The 18,997-nt window shown below is 32.6% G+C and overlaps 1 protein-coding gene across 1 annotated transcript; it reads right to left on the minus strand.

Annotated features, from left to right (window-relative positions):
• Positions 1-5,558: 5,558 nt before the first annotated feature.
• LOC114419729 (putative 1-phosphatidylinositol-3-phosphate 5-kinase FAB1C) lies at positions 5,559-13,560 on the minus strand. The gene is made up of 11 exons (XM_028385497.1): positions 12,047-13,560; positions 10,935-11,732; positions 10,676-10,829; positions 10,240-10,584; positions 9,371-10,126; positions 8,960-9,291; positions 8,736-8,859; positions 8,436-8,606; positions 6,783-8,249; positions 6,417-6,683; positions 5,559-6,071 (listed from the first exon to the last, which is right to left on the minus strand). The coding sequence occupies exons 1-11, from the start codon at positions 12,643-12,645 to the stop codon at positions 5,817-5,819; spliced, it is 5,268 nt and encodes a 1,755-aa protein (XP_028241298.1). The 5' UTR covers positions 12,646-13,560; the 3' UTR covers positions 5,559-5,816.
• Between the last annotated feature and the right edge of the window lie 5,437 nt (positions 13,561-18,997).

Consider the following 18,997-nt stretch of genomic DNA (forward strand, 5'->3'; position numbering starts at 1 on the left):
TGGATTGTGACATTGGAAGGTGTTAAATTGTGGACATGGGATATGATTGTGAATAAGTGTGTGGTTAATACTTGATGTGATATTACTTGTATTTTGAGTTGTGAACTACATAATAACCTGGTGTTTACCTTGAGAAAAGTTTTTATGTGCGAGGTGTTAAAAGGAAAGTGTACGGTTCCAAGTTAGGAACTTGATTTGTTAAATTGTAGCGCAATGCACGAAGTGCTAAAAGGAAAAGGAACCTGAGATGTTAAATTATAGTGCATTCTGTTAAACATGTTTGAAAACAAGTGTGAGGTCGTGGGTATTGTATAATTTATGAGCAAGGTCTGCGTGTAAAAGTTGTTTTAGGGGTTGGACCTAAATCAGGAAGGTAAGGCCCTAACGGATTCTTCGAAGTCTAGGCCTTAGAGGTAAATACACTCAGTTTGAGTGTTCCTTTAAGCCTATGTTAATCGTATATGGTCGAAACATTCTCGTAAAATAGAGTGACCTTGACTGGTCACCTTATGATTTCACTTAGTGAGAGTGACCTGACATACCCATTGTGTGACATGTCTTGTTATGTACTCCTAGGCGCCCTGGTGTTGTTTTTCATTGACATAGTATCACATTGCATATAAGACTGAGTCTTAGTATATCTATTACATAATGTCTATGTAATGATGATTGTGACTTGTTACATGATGGTGTATAATGAATTGCGTAAGCGTGAGATGTGATATTGTATTTGAGATGTGTTGTCTTGAATACGTGATGAATCATGAAGGCGTGGAATGTGATTTGTAATTAAATTCTAGGACAAGTGATGTTATGTGTTGAGTGTTGAAATGATGTGAACTGTTGCAAAGTTGAGCCTTGTTATACCTATATTGTTGTTATAATTATATTATTATTCTACTTATATCATACCTGTATGCTTTTGTTTATCTCTATTTGTTGAGGAATGTGATAACTCACTCCCTATGTATTGTATGTATTTGGATTCTGTGATGATCTCGAACCTTGTGTTCGTAGAAGCAAATGGTTAGGTGGATTGCTTTAAGAAACCTTGTGTTGGAGGATGCCGAGACACAATATTCTGATAGGATATGACATTGGAACATAGGTTTTTGTTTTAATTGCATGATGTTTCGAACATGTTATTTTACTTTTTTTATTTTGCTGTTAAACTAGAGTTCTTTTGTAAACTTAAATAGCCTTGTTTTAAGCCGGAAATATTTTTGAGAAGTTTTATTTGGTAACAGTGAAGCAAATATGGATCTTTTACCCACGTGGATTTACTTATGATTTTACTGAATAAAATTGATTTATTAGATTCCACGTTTTATATGTTTTTCCCATTTATATGCATGTTGAGATAAAGGGAGTTACAAAGACAATGTTTTCAACCACCATTTTAATTTTAGCATTTCACTTTTTTCATCAAGTAACTTTATTTGCTTTTATTTACCTTTATTGCACATCTTCTTCTCATCTCCTTCTCATTTCTATATTACTTTTTCCTTTCAATAACATCTTCTCTTACTTAATACGTATCAATAGTTTATTTGATTATACTTGCAATTATATATTTTGAATCAAACTAAACATAAAATTTAACACATAAATCCATGGAGAAAGACCTATTAGGAGGGTAAAAGGCCTCCAAAGGAAGAATTGGTCTCTTCCTTAAATATATCTATGAGAATATGTTTGTTAACAAAAACAAACACAAATTTTACCATTAAAACATCTACTTCCATTAATGACAACTTTAATCTCTACTTTTTTCACCAATTTGATAATTAACCAGTCTTACATTAGTTTCAAAACCTTTCATTGGAAAAACTATAACTCCTAGAATAGGTGAATTTGATGAATCTAATCCTCCTTCTAATGGAGATTTACATTTTTATTCTTGTGAACAAAATAACATCATTAATTCTCAATTACTCTTGTATTGAATGTGAAATAAAACTCCAAATAACACAATTGAAGAGAATGTGTTAGGAGATAGGGAGACTTAGCTAAGATAGTTAGACTATTGATGAGTTAGTAATTCAGATACTTAGTTAGAGGGATTTATTAAATAAAAATAGAGAAAGAAAGATAGGAGAGAGGAATATTTGTTGTCATTGTAAATTAAATGTTAACTCTTTGTGAAGAGAAAACCTTTAGAATTTTCTTTTATTTTACAATCAAAAAATTTCATCTTTCTTTTACTTTCTTTCTATTTTCTAATTTGGGTTCCTAACAATTTTCTTAATAGAATGTAAAGAAAAATTGAATATTTTTAGCCAAGTTGCACCTACATATATGCCAGTGCACATGGTTGAAAATACTCAACAAAAATATCTCCTTGTCTTTATAATAGGACTCAATTAGTGCTATGCTAAAGTCATAAACAAATTATTCTTTTGGATCTTATCCTTTCCATTTCGAAAGTCTTCTTTATTTGTTCAATACGGAGAAGCATTGTGAAAGATGATTCATCTTTAAAAGTGCAAGAATTGCAGCTTGTTTTTGCTGTAAAACACACCAATTTAAAGTCTTCTAGAAATGACCTAACAAAAACGGAAGAAAAAAAAAAGATCATCCCTCATGCACCCTTAAAGAGACTTGCTTGGGCACATTATATGAATGTGTGACCTAATGATATAATGCATTTAATTTATCGCAAGGGTACATTTATACATCATGTTCAAAACTGAATCCTACAACAATTTTTTTTTTTGTGAATTTTGTATTTTAAAAGAATTAATCGAGTCCAATTGATATGGAGCGAGTCACTTAAATTTGGCCTATTTTGCTGAGATAACCAAGTTGGCCCAAAAACTAAGTTGTAGACTTGTTGGTTCAACAAATTAAGATTGTGTTTGCACATTCATTACGATCAACTTAACGTCAATCCAACACCTGCTTTTCTTTTATGTTTTTGCATTGGAAGGTGGAAAACACAATTCCTTCAACGCTGGTGAAATAGGATTCCAAACACAACCTAAATCATTCCAAGTCGTATAGTAGCAAAGAGAAAATTAATATTTTAAACAAAAAGGAAAAAAAAAGTTAATGATATGACAAGAAATATTTTACTTGGTTAATTTAGTTTATAAAAGCATACATTTTCAACTTTTTAAATATGTCTGATGTCTTTCAACTTTTTAAGAACAAAGAAACATACTTTTTTTTCCTTGTAATTGATCGAACTACTGCATTTTTGTTTTGGATGAAGAAACTTTGTGGTGAAGGGATTGTTGTTGCCCAATCCAAGGCCAAGACAAGTCCTTAAGTTAAGCAGTAGACTTATAGAATATTCTTGAATTCGACCTCAAGTTATGTGTGTTTGTCATGGAAGGAAAACGGTTAAGAGAGCCAACTTCCCTTGACCGTGTTATAGTTTTTTTGTTACTGAAAAAGTTATAATCATTGATTAATGTTGAAATTGAAGGTTGGCTATGTATTCTTACTTTAAAATTACTATATTTGTTCGTTTCATTATTATTATTTGTTTAGTTTTTTCATGTTATTCTTGGTTTTCAAGTTGCTCTTGACATTCTTTTTAAGAAATTATAACTATGGTGGCTGTTTCATTAGATAAGCCTGCTAAACATATTAAGATTTTTGAAGATGTCATGCTACCAAAATTTTAGTCATAACTTCAATGTTTTTTTAAATGTTGGCAACTGCAATACAATTGTAATTATCATTATTCGGTCCTATTTGTCCATAATTTCCTACAATAAAGGTGGTTCTTACGTGTAATATGAGAATCACTTTTCAATATTTCATATACATGCTATTATGAGGTATTTGATAGTTTATCAACAATTAACGACACCAGTAATAACAACTTATGATCCTTAATGAAATTATTTCATACTAATATCATCATTAATAAAAAAAAAGGTACTTAGTAGTCTAACTTGATATTAAATCTCACTTTTTTCAAATATTATTATTTTATATATTTCCTGACAAATTATTTTATGATAAGTGTGTGTTTAGGTTGAGATTGAGTTAAAGGCACAATGATTTTTAAAACAACGAATGTTACTTTTATAGTAAACTTATCATATTTTACACTCACCACTACATTTTACCACCGAATCAGACACATTATAATACCATCCATTTTTTCTATTTTTGTCTTACTAGTATCTCATTTTCTTCATACCAAAAACATAGTCCAAAATGTACGACTTCACGTGCAAGTCGATATAGTAATCTCTCTGAACGTGGCCTGCACATGCAGAAAAGTGGAAGATCTCTTATCAAGTGAATTTCATCTCACTTTCCTATCCAAGCATGTGCAAAAAAGTGCACAACCATTGAATTCTCGGAAACTCAAGCTTCCGTCAGCAGCAGGAATACTAAAGCATTCATTCAAAGAACGACATCTTAGGCCCAATCAAAAGCCACGCTAGTAGCCAATGGCAAAGCTCAAAACGTATCTCTAGTTTAATTTAATTTAATTTATTTAAAAACTACCCCTTCCGTATCATAGTAATCAAGAAAAAAATTATTTCAAAATAATTATCATTTAAATTTTTTAATGTGAAATTAATAACTTTTTCACGTATATCTCTTGTATTTAATTATATGGGTTAAAAAATAAATTAATGATGATAAGTTTAATTTTGTAAAATTAATATTTTGTTTCACCTATTTATTAGTTTTTATTGATTTGTATAAAATAATTTAGGAGGACAATTTTAATAGGACTAAAGGAGTAATAATAATAATAATAATAATAATAATAATAATTATTATTATTATTATTATTATTATTATTGCATTTATTTCTCTATAGGAATTTTTAAACATGATAATTCTTCTAAAGTTATTTCCACCTCTAAACAAGCACTTAACGTAAATGGTCAATTATTTCAAATTATATTTTTTAATATAATATTTGTGCAAGGTCTAATAGGCTTTTTTATTATTACGTAAATTTTATATTGATTTCTGTAAAATAAAAAAAAATCTAAATAATTTAGTGAGACTCGTCAAATTCATAGCTTCATTTAAAATGAGATGAATCAAAATTAAGTGCCAAGCAATAAATAAATAAATAAAATGTAGGGTCAAAGATGAAAAACTATTTGCGTAGAAACCAGCATGCCAATTTTTTAATAGTTTTTTATTCATATTGATTAAGAGTAGATTCATTATTAATTTACTTTTAAGTGCATTATTAATTTAAAAATGAACATACACTCACTTGGCTTTTTTAATTTTGTCAAACTCGCTTTAAAAACACTTTTCTTCAACTTTAAAACCAGTTTGTTCAAAAATTCAAACATATGAATAACACAAATTTAATATGTACAATTATTTTAAGAATAATAGTAATAGTAATGCCTCTCCCTCATCAGTTTTATTGCTATTATTAGCCTGTGTTATATTATACACCAATCCAATGTTCTAATTTACAAAGCCAGTTCAATAGCCATTTTACCTAATATTTTACATTAAACGTGCATCCTAATTCACAAAGAAACGTACATATTTCCAAAGAATTTAACACAAGGCCAACCAATATAACATATAACCATTTTAATAAGGAGGCAAGCTGATGAGGCAAAGAAAACAAGTAAGCAGTTTAATCATTATGAACATATCAAAATATTAATTTCTCAAATTATTGTAATATTCTCATTTAGAACAATAGATTGGGAAAGAAAGAAAAGAAAAGAAAAAAGTACAGCAAGGTGTATCCAAAACAACCAACTAGTATCCAATATGGATACATGGCTAACATGTACATTTGACCACTGCCTTTGCCCTTTGAGTGTTGTTTGGAAAAGAATATGTATAATTATACATTTTCACTTTCAGGATGACCATTGATCAGGTAAGGTGAGAAAGTATGTAGTCATGGCCTTCCGGAACCTTTTCTTGTATTGTTTAGGAGAAACTATAGTGGGAGCAGCATTTTTTGGACCCCCAAGTATCCCTGATGCCTTCACCCATGTCTCCAAATGCTTGTCCCATGTGTATTGTCTCATGAAATCAATGATCCCCAGAACCAGTTCCTTGCGCTCATCGTCGACTCCAACCAGCAAAGAATAGTCCATAACGTCAACAGACTGAAGAACCACAAAGGGAGAAAGTAAAGTGAGTAACAACCATATACTAAAACCAAGAAACTGCTAGTTAAAAATATTTTGGGTCATAAAGTAAAACCATAGCTTGCATGCATGGTTCAAGGGAAATTTTCAACAGATCGTTTTACAAGAACTTGTTATGAACCTTGAAGGAGCCACATGATTAATATAATAAACAAGCCTCGAGAGATACCATGGAAACTTAGGCATAACCTATGATACAGCAAAGTGCCAAGAAACTTTTATTTCTATAGAACTTAAATTTAGAAATGCAGGATGTAACCTTTAACCATTCAAAGGTTGCTTGGAAGCCGAAATAAAGCTTACCGCCAAAAAGGATGTGTCATTCCATACAGCTCTTTCCAGTATTCTCTTAGCCCTACTCCCTAGAAATATGGGCTTTGTTCTCAATGTTTCTAACAAATTCATGTCTAGCATCACTTTGTTTGTCCCAGTTGTGTCAGGATTATACCTAGATCTTTCTGAGCCCTTGAGATCATATATCCTGGATATCTTTCTCTTGTAAAAGAGATTTTCCATTACCATCAGATCTATTTTTGTTTCCTTCCCACCTTTTGGGTATTTGACCGTGACCTGCCACCAAAACAAGAAACTTTGTAAACATAAAATTTACATTTATACACCGGTCTGGCATGTTTGTGTAAAATGTCAAATAATGAGTCGAGTTCTCACCTGATAAATACCAAGAATTTTGGCAAGACAAGTAGGCCCTCCTGAGTTCAGGGCATCCATCAGGTATTTGAAATACTGAGGTGCAAATTCTTCAAAGGACTCCAATTCTGTCTTGGTCACTTGTTTAATAATAAACCTCTCGTCCAATGATTTGGCGAAATATACATTACTTTTCCCTCCCTGTGCACTCCATCTCCGGCAACGGCTCATGGATCGCACAAAATCAACCTCATTGGGGCAGCATTTTTTCCTAAGTGATTCAAACTGCTTTGCAAAATAGCAAGTGACAGAAAAATTCACTTTACCTCCAGCTCCCACAGAATCATCGCCAAAGGAAATTTGTAAGTGTAAAGATTTTTTGGAGTCCCTGAGAAGAGAACCAACAGAAGATGGAACATCTTCAGACCCATAACTACCATAATTGATATAATCCAAGTCCAGACTACCCCATGCAGAAAAGCTGGAAGCAGCTAAATCTTCTTTGCTTCTCTCACGAGCAATCCAGTTACTCTCTTGCATATCTGACTTACCAGACACCCAATCTTCATATTCCTTGGAACTAAGGGCATATGATATTATGCTAGAGTAATCATCGTCATAGACAGCAATAACTCTATCACCATGATATGTTTGGGAAAGCAGCAATCGAGCACCTTCAGCTATGCCTGAAACGGAGGAAATGAATGATGGTGTGGAGCTCAGAATCAGATTTAGTTTCTGTGTCTCCCATGGCAACATTTGAAAGTAAGACCGCAATATGTTAGAGACGGGGTCTCTAACCATATTCCCATAATCTCCAGAAGCATGAAAAGATCTAAGTGTTGATAAATGTAAAGATGAGGGCAAGACTTTTCTGATTATTTCCTGAACTCTCACTGCTGAATCAAAAGAATGAACTCTCATTGGTTGTGACACCCTTCTAAAAGGAGGGCTATCATGTTGATTAGACCGCTGAATACTTCCAGCTGGGACGGCATTAGCTTGAGGTTGATCAGTTCCGGTCCATGCAGAATCTATTCTCTCAGAAAGATTGGACTCATTTGGTGGGAAACACTCAGATAAGGTTCTGTTAAGTTCACCATCTGAATGTACTTTCTTTCCCTCAAGATAACATGTAAATGATCCCGACGCACAAGTTTCAAGTGCGTCATCTGGCTCTGCAAGCATATGACTCTCATGAGACTCGTGCAATTTTGAAAGACGAGCATTATTTTGCTCAAGTCCACAGTCAAAATTCCGCTCCTTGTGAAGTGAATCAACTCTTAACTCTTTAACATCTGCACATAATTCATCTTCTTGTTTAACCTTGGAGCTAAAACTTCTTTTAATGAGAGAGTCCAACGAGTATAGTCGGTGATCCCAAACATGTGAACCAATATGAAGAGAACGCCTCAAGCGATTTAGTTCCAGAATGTCTAGTGTCATCTTCCCTGGTTGTGTGGTCACTGAGCCTGACTGTAGCAAACACTACATACACATGCATGAGAAAAGGGGAGAAAAGAACAGGAAATTAGATACAAGTATATTCATCAGTAAAATCTATGAATGAGCACACATAAAAACACTTGAACCCGACAAGGTTCTACAAAACCAAGTACCATAAGACAACAATGATACATTACATAGACAGCATATATACACTAGCTTGCTTACATGATAATCAGTTCTTTCTCTTTGAAGCATATCTTTCAGATCCAGTATGTGGTTTTGAATGTCACATGTATCAGATGACTCATTTCCAATACCAGGAGACACAATCTTCATTTCCAACCATTCAAGCACATTAGATATCTCCACATACAAGGTTTCCACTTTAATAAAAAGCTGCACAAAATAAGGAAAGTGAAGTTATTTTTTTTATACAAGGAGCAGATAAACTAAAATTTACAATTACTATAGTTCAGAACTACATGTAAAACAGAAAAGCAAATATTAACAGCTTTTTTATATCACCTCTTCTGCCTCCTTTCTAATCCACTCCTCTTGGATGTGACCAAATTCCAACACAGATGGAGGTAAATGGACAGAAAGAATATCAATAGGGGAATACCGGAAAAAAGCAACCATGCTCCCATACCTGTTACACATCAGGTTGTTTGTCACCTTTCAAGTATTGATGACCAACACAAATTACATAACAAAAAATTGATTGGTGATTCCTTGTCTGGATGATTTACCCATAAAAACGGAGGCAATCCCTCTGCAAAGAATGTCCACAGGTTGCAACTCGATTTGCAGTTGCATGGTTAGAAAAGCTAAGTTCCAAGAACTTTCCAAAAGATAATCCCCAAGCAGCATCCGACATAACGACTCTCCGAGTTGCTGGTGGAACTCCATCCTCAAATGGACACCTGAGACACCGGTGCCACATCCAAATCTTGCCATCTCTTTCCCCTGGTAACTTCAAGGAGGGAAGGCGCCTAACATTGATTGTAAGATTTCCTTGCTGGTGAGTAAAACATAGGACGTGAGCCTCAGCTGGCTCTTTACAAGACTGGCAGCAACATGCCTGGAAAAAGCAATTCACGTCATTTCACTTTAAAATTAACTAGTACCAGAAAACACAAAAATAATTAAACACAACTTACCTGATCAAACAGATCATCACGAAGATATCTCCCAAGAGGCTTATCAAAAGAGCCATAGAATTTTATGCGCAGCAACCTAGTACGTTCACATACAGTTCCTTTTGATACACAATGACTTGAAAAGTACACCAATATGCTCTGATGACCATCAGTGGCAGAAAAGTATTCACCAGAAAGCTCATCTTCATTTGTCTTGTCTTTTGTTAAGTCAGCAACTTCACCATACTCCCTCTCCTCTTGAACCGTGGTTTGTTGCAATTCTGATTGCAAAAGGTCTCTTGTACTAAATATAGTGTCTCCATCTGATTCATTGCCCTGATGTAAATAATCTGATTCTACAGTCAAATTAGAAGTTAAATTATTATAGAATGAATCAGAGAGTACACTCTCAGCTCTATAATCTGACATGGTGCCTGTAACTGAATGACAACTAAGGTCATCAAGATTCTCTGGCACTGATCCCAAATTTTCAAGCTTTAAATCAAGGCCAACAAAGTCCTCCACTCTAAAAGCATTGTCAGCCTCTGATTGGCACATGGTTGTAGAAAAGGAGATAGGTATGATAGAAATATCAGTGTCAGCAGTTGCACTCTCTGGCATGTCAGTAGAGTTTTTAACTATCACTTTAGGTAGGGTAGCACCCTCATCGGCAAGGAATGAGGTCTCAAGAGATAAGTGATAGGCTGCAAAAACTGCATATTGCACAACATGTTTAATTTTCTTTAGTTCTTCACGGCATGTGCCCTTCAGCAAGACCTATAATGAGAATCAAAATCAGAAACAAGCAGCATTGCACATCCATATCCATATCTTTACACAAAAATAAACATGTAAAAAAACATGGAAGAAAATAAAAGAAAAAGGAATACCGTGCAACCCAATCGCCGTGGACAACCTTCAAAAAACATTAATGTTTTGGATGGCTTTTTGCTTAACTGATTAGTAGTCTCCCGATCTTCCACCATTCTGTCTAACCGGAACAACTCACAGTTCCCCAATCGTGCTTTAGATAAATGATCCACTGATGGAGTGACAAGAGCACCAGTGCACCGAGCTATACGCTCCAGCAAAGGCCTTTTAACATTCAACACCAAGGAGATTTCCTTTGCCAGCAAATATTCCTGGGCACATGAAGCTACACTTTTTTCTACCAGCAAGACATTTGGTCGTAGAGCCTCAATTTTCGAAATGATCATCTTCAAATGATCATTTTCCTGCCAGCATTAACAAATCAGAATTTCTTTCCAAGAAAAAAAAAAACCTTAACTGGAAGAGACATAATCCATATGTGAGTCATGAAGGCACCTGCTGTAACAATGTATCAAAAGAAGCCAATTGATTTGGAACTTTCTGATATTCCAGAGCTCCACCTAAAAGGAGTAGCCTAGGCTTTTTGTATTGAGAGGTCATGCGCTTGTGCTTAATATTTTTTGTGCAAACTACTCCTTTGACAAGGGTGCTGCAAAACAAAAAACTCATAATTTAATGGTGAATCACATAGAAGTTCCTAGGAAAAAGGCAGTGATTTATAATGTATACAGGCAAAGTTTGGAAGGCATGTTACCTCTCACTTGGGCTTCCAGATGCTATACATTTGACCTTTACATAATCACCAGGATCCATACTGCCACCTTTGCTAGTATCTGGTCTCACAAAGTTAGCAGCCTGCCAAGCTACCGTTGCAACTATGTCAAGCCAGTCCTCAGAATCATTTTCCTTACCAACTTTAATTCCCTCTCCCTGTAAAAGCTGTGAAACAAGAGCTCTAAAATGCCCTTGGATGACAGATTTTAAAGGTTCCTTGTTTTCATCATTAAGTTTCTCCTTTCCAGGAAACATATTAGATAGACTGCAACTGGATGAGAACAAGGCACCTGAGTCACCAATATCATCATCCTCATCATCATATGAAAAGAAATTACCTTCTGCATCATCGTTTTCATCATCAGGAGGTGGGGGAAACCAAATAAGACCATTGTTTTCAAAATCCAATGGCCTCTGTGAATTCTCATTCTGGTTCCGGAAAATAGACAAGTCGTCAGAAAAATAAGCAGTAGTATATGCATCCTCAGTCCCTTGCCCAGGCTTTCTTAAAACGGCCATACTTTGTTGACCAAAGGGACCATCAGTCTGAGGGACGGAGCCTTTCTCCTGCCCCTTCTGTACAGGAAGCCCAGCACTACTAGAAGTAAAACCAATCCTAGAAGGGCTATCTGAAGGACTCGACCCCACAAAATTATAATTGTAAGTGTCATGTCTAGCACTAACGCTACTTGAATCTATATCTGAATAATTATCACAATATGTACGTGATGGGCTGAGAAGGTGCTTCCTAGAATCATCCGTTCCCTCTTTGTCACTCCTACATTTATACACAACACATATCAAGCACAGAGGACTTTTGATGAAGAGGGACTACTTGAATTATGCAAGTAACTTTTGACTTTCAAACAATTATAAAGGATCATTTTGTTCTCAAATTCAAGGATAAGAAAATATATATTCATCGTCAATTAAAATACCAAAGAAAATTTACCCTTTCAATTGTAATAGTCAAAGAACATGGAACACCATTATGTTAAGATATCAGATATGCAACAACTTTCTAATGAACTTCCCAAAAATATTAAACCAAAAGCATATAAATTCCTGTAATTATGGTGAAAATATGATTACCTGAAGGTAGATGGATGAGTAGATACCGAAGAAGGGTGAGTACCAGATGAGTTCACACTCTTATTGACCACAGAACAAGGATAATATCCATAATCATGATCATGGAAACAGCGATCAAATTGAGTTCCCTGATTCAATTCAGCTTTGAGAGGAGAACCGAGTCTATCACTCTCAACACTAAAGCATGGAGAAGGTGGCTCAGGACTTTGTCTTGGACTCTCTTGTGGAGAGACAGAAGGGTGCACTTTCTCACTGCACTTCTTCTGACCCTCACAAGACATCCTCCTCCTATTGCCATCTGAACAGAACTTGCAGGAATGAAAGGTTTCCTTAATTCCAGTGTTGTCAGATTCAAAAATTTTAAGATCACAACCCCGGATGCATGTCTCACACAACCAACGGCCACAGCTTTTGCAATTGTATTTGTGCTGCTGATTCATTTCACCAAGATTTCTATTGCACTCACAACACATTTTGCAGCCACTATGATGGAGCATATCAAATTTCTCAGACAAGTAACACAAATCACTTCCTCCCCAAGAAACCCAAGACCTTACCTTTTCTATTAGATCTAATATTGAACTATCAGGTATTCCCATATAAGATGTAATGACCCAACAAAGAACTCAGCCACTGCCTCAAAAAAAAAAAAAAAAAAACTCTACTTACCCCTTTTCCAGTATTAGGGATTTTCTTTCACAAAATCAAAAAACAAAAGCAAAATCCTATGCTTAGGCACCAGAATACAAATCACTAAAATTGTCTAAAAATTTTTTAAAAAAAATCAAGTGAAGAGTATTGTAAAAACCCACGATAAAATTATGGGGGTGACTGTGATTATTTTTTATAAAAAAAATCAAATTAAAAATAGTTACCTTTTTTTCCTCTTTTGATTTTCCAAACCCTCCAGTGAATCAAATAATATCAAAGGAGGAGGAGACAACTATAACGACGAGAATCTAGGATTCACAAATTAAACAATATTTACACCGAAAAAAGAAAAAAAAAATCCTACCTAAATAACCACGGAAGAACAACAACAATGTTTCAAATACCACAAAACCAAGAACGGGAATCTCTCTCTCTCTCTCTCTCTCTCTCTCCACACCCAGCAACAAAAAAGCACGAAACTTTGAAATGCTAATGAGACCCCCACAAAAACTAACCGATCCCTAAATCACCCAGAATGCAGTGAGAAACCGATTCGAGCATTACCACAACAAAAGAAACAAGACCCTTAATCGGAAACGAGTTTCTCTCTCTGTTTAGAACAAAAAGGCGAAGTCTTTGAATGAAGAAGAAGGAGAGGGAGAGAAGAGAAAGTGTTAACGAAGGAAGAAACTTTAAATGATGGGAAGAATTAGAATCAAAAGGAGAAAGAGAAGTACGGAGAAGGTTCCCTTTCTACCGGAATAGGCTCGCATCTCAAACAACAAAGCCACTTCCTTCTTACCCATCTTTCTCTCCTTCACTGCTTTCTTTTCTTTTCTTTTCTTTTCTTTTCCCCTTCATTCTCTCTTCCCTCACCACCTTATTATTATTTTTTTAATCATTATATTAAATGTTATTCATTTTTTTATTTTTCAGAAAGAGCACACAATACTCTCGCTCCTTTCTTTTTTAAGGTCTTGCTAATATGTTTGTATTGGATAAAGAATTAAAAGTAAAAAATATTTATTGTAATAATTATAACGGATCTAAAATAAAAATAGGAGACATCACAATTTGCACATTCTATTCAATTTTATTTCTTCTAATTTTTTAATAATACCTTAAAATACTAATTAGTATTAACCTTTTTTTATAAGAATTAATTAACAAGTATTTTAATATTTTTTAAAGTCTATCTAACCGGTTCCCTTGATAAGAACAATTGTTAAAAATTTAAAATATTTTTTTATTAAATTTATGTGAAAGACATATTAAAATCACAATAAAAATAACATTTTTAATGTTTTTTTATTTCTTAACAAGTGGCTTTTTTTGTTTTAAATATATTCAAGATGTTATTTTTATTTCTTAACTAGTGGCTTTTTTGTTTTAAATATATTCAAGACTTAAAGTAGTATTTGTTGGTTAAGTTGAAACAATTATATCAATTTGTGCACATCAATAACAAATATAATGTGATATAATTATCAGATAATTTTATGTTTTAAAACATATGATTAGAATTTGATATATATTTATATATATTAAAAGAAATATATATACTAAAAAGACATACCTTGAGAAAAGATTAACTATTTAAACGAATCTCCAGAGATAAGTTTTCATGTCATAAAATAAGTGATGATTCCTTTTCAGATGTTACTAAAGTCTAAAATATAACCATCTAATTGAGTTTCTTTTATTTGTCTCTCGCTTCCTATTGGTTCTATGTCAGCATGCCTATTGCATTAGCTAGGGTTTAATTAATATAGTTCCATTATCTTCAATCGAACTATCCTTAATTAATTAATTGGTTTGTTTTTTCTCTGTGTTTTTTAAACTTTGCTTGTTTTGATCTGGCCGCAATAGCATTGTTAACTGTTCATTGGTCAGCATCAGTGTGTAGACCACAGGTTGAACTATTTTTATCTCTTTTTATATGTACAATAATAGCAAGACAGAAAATATAAAACGAAGGGTACTCTTAAATTAGTGGCTATGATTTTTGTAGTGCTTTATATGTTAATTTAGGCTTAAGTACAGGAATGGACAGATTTAAAAAAATTATCATAATAAGTATTTTTTTTTAAATTATGAAAATAGGTAAATTGTGATTTGATGATACGATTTAGTAATAAAGAAATAGTATATCAAAATACTATTTTTACTTTTAATTTATTTAAAATATATTTTTCTCTAAGATATGTTAAAATATGATTTTAGTTTTTTTTTCCTTTTTTTCTAATGAAATCGTATGGTAGGATATGATTTTTATATTTTTTTCTTTTTAGAAAATTGAAATCATATTGTATTGTATGATTTCAATTATGTTTTTTTAAAATGGATTTTATTTTATTAAGATTTGTGATTTTTAATTATTTTTTTAAAAATAATATATTAAAAATAAAGTGATATATGGACAAAATTTATAAGTTGAACAATATATAATAATTAATCCTGCTTAAAAATTAAAAATTATAAAATATTCAACATAATTCATCCTACACAATAAAGACTTCTAAGTGGGACATCATCCCATAAATAATTTTTTTTCCAAGTATTTTATATTAGCCCACCAAAACTTATTAAAAAAAATTAAAAACAAGTGTTACATACTTAACACAATTTCTATTAAAAAACAAATGGTGTTTAAATACATGATTTCTTAAATAATGTAAAAAAATTGTGTCCAAATATGTAATTTTTAAAATAAAAATAAAAAACATGTTAAACTACATGTACATAAATAATTTTAACTTTTAATAATAAAAAATATTAAAAAACTAAAATCGTACGTGCATATACAATTTTAGTATAACAATTTTTTGAAGAACAAAATTATGCTTTGAAGCGCGATTTCCTTATAGTAAAATTATACTCCAAAGTAAGGGTAGAAAGAAGTCGAGTCAAGTCAAGCTTTAGTAGGCTTGAGCTTGGTTTGAGTTGAATACGCAAAACTTAAGCTTGACTCATTACTTGTCATATGATTTTTTCAAAGGCTCGATCCAACTTACATATAAAAGTCTGACTTGACCTACAAGCTTATTTAAAAGTTTGCTTAAAGATGTCTTCAATCAATTAATTATTTTAAACCCAGGTGAAATACTAATTAAAAAAAAAGAAACTTATAAAATTTCACATAAGTAATGTAGAAATCCAAAAATAATTGATAAAAAAAATTATATTGAATTCAAGTTCATTAGAGAAAGAAAATGAATTAAGAAAGTGAGAATGCAAAGGGACGTGCGTAGAGGTGAAATGCGTACTACTTTTATTTTCTATTTATTACTTTATAAGAATATGAAGAGTTTTAAAAGTTTTTTATTTAATAATAATAATAGTCATTATTATTATTACTATTATTATTATTTAAACAAGTCGATTTGTAAGTTTAACAAGTTTTTTTTATAGTTTGAGTTTGATCTTTTTATCTAAAAAATTTTTAAAAAAAAAACTTGAGTTAGACTTCATAGTAAACAGGTAAAGCGGAGCCGAGTCTTAAATAGGCCGAACCAAACTCTCTTGACAAACTGTCCAACTCATTTCTATCCCTACTTCAAAACACGGTTTATGCGTTTTCGTAATTTTTTTAAAATATACTCATTATGTCAATTTTTTTAAAAAATATCCCTTTATGTGTAAAGCCGTTAATTTAATTTGAAACAATATAAAATTTTGTTATTTCAAACATGTGAAAAGACAGGTACCTGTTTACCTTATTATTTTTTGGTTAATGTAAAAATATTATATGTGGGATATTGAAAAAAAAAAAGAGAGACATTAAATCGAAAACTGGAATAATCTTCTTAACAATAACAACCAATTATGATCATGGGGAAGTTAAAGAAGAAGAAAGAATGTGAGAATTGAATAGGAAATAAAAATAAAATAAGAAAGTTATAATTTACAGACTTACAGTTAAAGAGTAAAATAAGTGGAAAAAAATGAAAATCAAAATAGGATATTGCAATTATTATATAAGATTATAGATTATAGGCTGTGGATTATAGATGATGATAATGCTTGATTAACAAAAAAAAATCTTTGACAAAAGATTCTTTCCATTTTTTTCTTTATATTCTCTATTGTTACGTTTTTAGAGAAATAAAATTGTACTCTCCACTATATATTACCCTATTTTATTTATTTTCCAAAAATAATAATAGAAAAATTAAGAAGAAAATAATTGTCCCAACTCCATAAAATGCCATAATTCCATAACCTTTCTTTCTTATAGTAAATAAATGGAAACTTAAAAGTCATCACTTAGTTAACATTAAGGTGAAAATGTTAAGTATTATTTGTTCTAAACAACAGGTAAGTTTTTGATTTTTTTTTTAAAATGGAGAAATTTAATTTTTCATATTTCATAGCATATACATAAAAAAAAAAAACACATTCCAGAGAAATTATATTTTTCAAAAATGTTTTTTTAATTAGTTTCCCACGAAAAAGTTAGGCAGAAATTATCCAATGTGAGAGTGGAGTTTGTGTGGGCTGCCAAAATGAAATAGAAACTGTGAATCATCTTTGTATATAGTTTTCTAATGATCGCTTGTTTCAACTGGTTTGGGATTTCGACAGTGTTGTGTTTGAAGATATGCTGGCAGTTTCACCAGTTTTGTGGATTGATATGAGGTAGTGGGTTGGATCTGGAGGGTTGGATGGTGTTATGGTTCTCCATGGAAAGAGTCATCTGGATTGGAAGGAATTATATCATTTTTAGACAAAAATCCATTCAGCCAGTGGACATTTTTCAGGATGCTTCACGACAAGATTGGAAGTGGATTAGAGCAAAAAGATAAAGGTGTTACTTATCCTTGACACATTGGCTAAACAACCCCATGGTTTATTTGGGGAGAAGTCTAACATGATAGGGTTCTTTGTATGGTGGTAGGGGAAGATATTGTTGTAAGACCTGGTATGTATTATGTGGAAAATTGGGTTAGAGGGACTGATTTTGCTTTATTTTGTTTTGGTGAGGAATTGGGGGGAAGGTGTTCTGCTTTTTGTTGGGGTAGAGGGCTATAGATTGTACAGTATGTCTCGATTGGTTTATGTTGTCTCCGGTGTGAGGCATCAAGTATATGGAATGGCTAGCATGTGGGTTTCATATGATGCTGAGTTTGTTTTTTGTTTTCAGGACCACACTTTCTGATATTTTAAGTTGTTTGTCTTCCTGTTTGTGTGGGATGATTTCGTGTGCTAATGGGTGTGATGTGGTTTAGGAGGTATGGGGAAAGCTTATGGGAGGTAGGCAATGATCTTGTAGCTTAAGGTTGGGGTAGAGGAGGTTATATTAACTTCAGGGAAATTTTGTCATATGCTTGGTGGGCAAAAATAAGAGGACTCGAAAGGCGCGATATTGGTTTGATTCTAGACCAATAATTATAACTGATAAATCAGAGGATGTCATGAGTCATATTGATTCGAGAAGTTATTTCGATTTTTCATGGGCTTTCAATGTTTATTGTACGTTGAATATTTTGGTTCTGAGGTGTTGCAGTGTGTTGTATATTCAGAGATGCATAGCAACAGTTGAATTTTGGGGGGCTTTTCCTTCGTTTTGAGAGTTTGATCAGCAGGTTTTTGGGTGTCTAGTGGCAATGTGATATGCTTCAAGGGACTGAAGATAGTTTTTATCTATATATATATATTGTATAAACTTTATTTCTTTGTTTTGTTAGAGACTAATGTCTCTCAGATGTGGTTTTATGGCTTGGTTTTGGCACCTCTTATGCTAAAATTGATTGTTGTTTAATAATTTCTTATATGCCTTTAAAAAATGATTAAATGTGGTTTATTTACCCATAATAGGTTTTGTGTAATAGGCTAGGACCATCTTTATACATATTGATTGAGGAGCTCACCAAGAAGGAATAAAGTTAGGATCCTCATTATGTTGTAAGAACATAAACTAAAAAAAAGTAAGCATTTAGAAGGAACTTATTCTTTAACAAAAGAGTCTTAACTTGAACGTTAAAGCTCATTAATTACACCATTTAAGGTTTTCTTTTACAGCACAACATTTAAAGTTATTCTCGTTCCCTTAGACAATTAAAGTCAAAATATGTTTTCATTGCACATTTTGTACATTAATTATGCAATCGGTAGAGGTTTCCATTCCTATCACCATTGTTTTGACTTTCTCTAATCAAACATCTTTTCCATGTTTGCTTTTAGCATAGTCACATTACTCAAGAATGCTTCTCGATAAGAGATTGTGCTTTCCAATTCTTCATCTCTTCTAGTTGCATGACACTTTGGTCTTTTGTTTAAAGATATATTTCTATGCAAGGA

This window comes from Glycine soja, chromosome 7 (assembly GCF_004193775.1).
Source record: "Glycine soja cultivar W05 chromosome 7, ASM419377v2, whole genome shotgun sequence".
NCBI lineage: Eukaryota > Viridiplantae > Streptophyta > Magnoliopsida > Fabales > Fabaceae > Glycine > Glycine soja.

What these genes read in the sequence shown, in the direction of transcription:
- LOC114419729 (XM_028385497.1), bottom strand. Translation starts at nt 12,645, where the DNA reads ATGGGAATACCTGATAGTTCAATATTAGATCTAATAGAAAAGGTAAGG. An exon ending in TTGATACATTGTTACAGCAG is followed by an intron (nt 10,585 to 10,675) that starts GTGCCTTCATGA and finishes TAATGCTGGCAG; the next exon opens with GAAAATGATCATTTGAAGAT. An exon ending in ATGACACATCCTTTTTGGCG is followed by an intron (nt 6,072 to 6,416) that starts GTAAGCTTTATT and finishes GTGGTTCTTCAG; the next exon opens with TCTGTTGACGTTATGGACTA.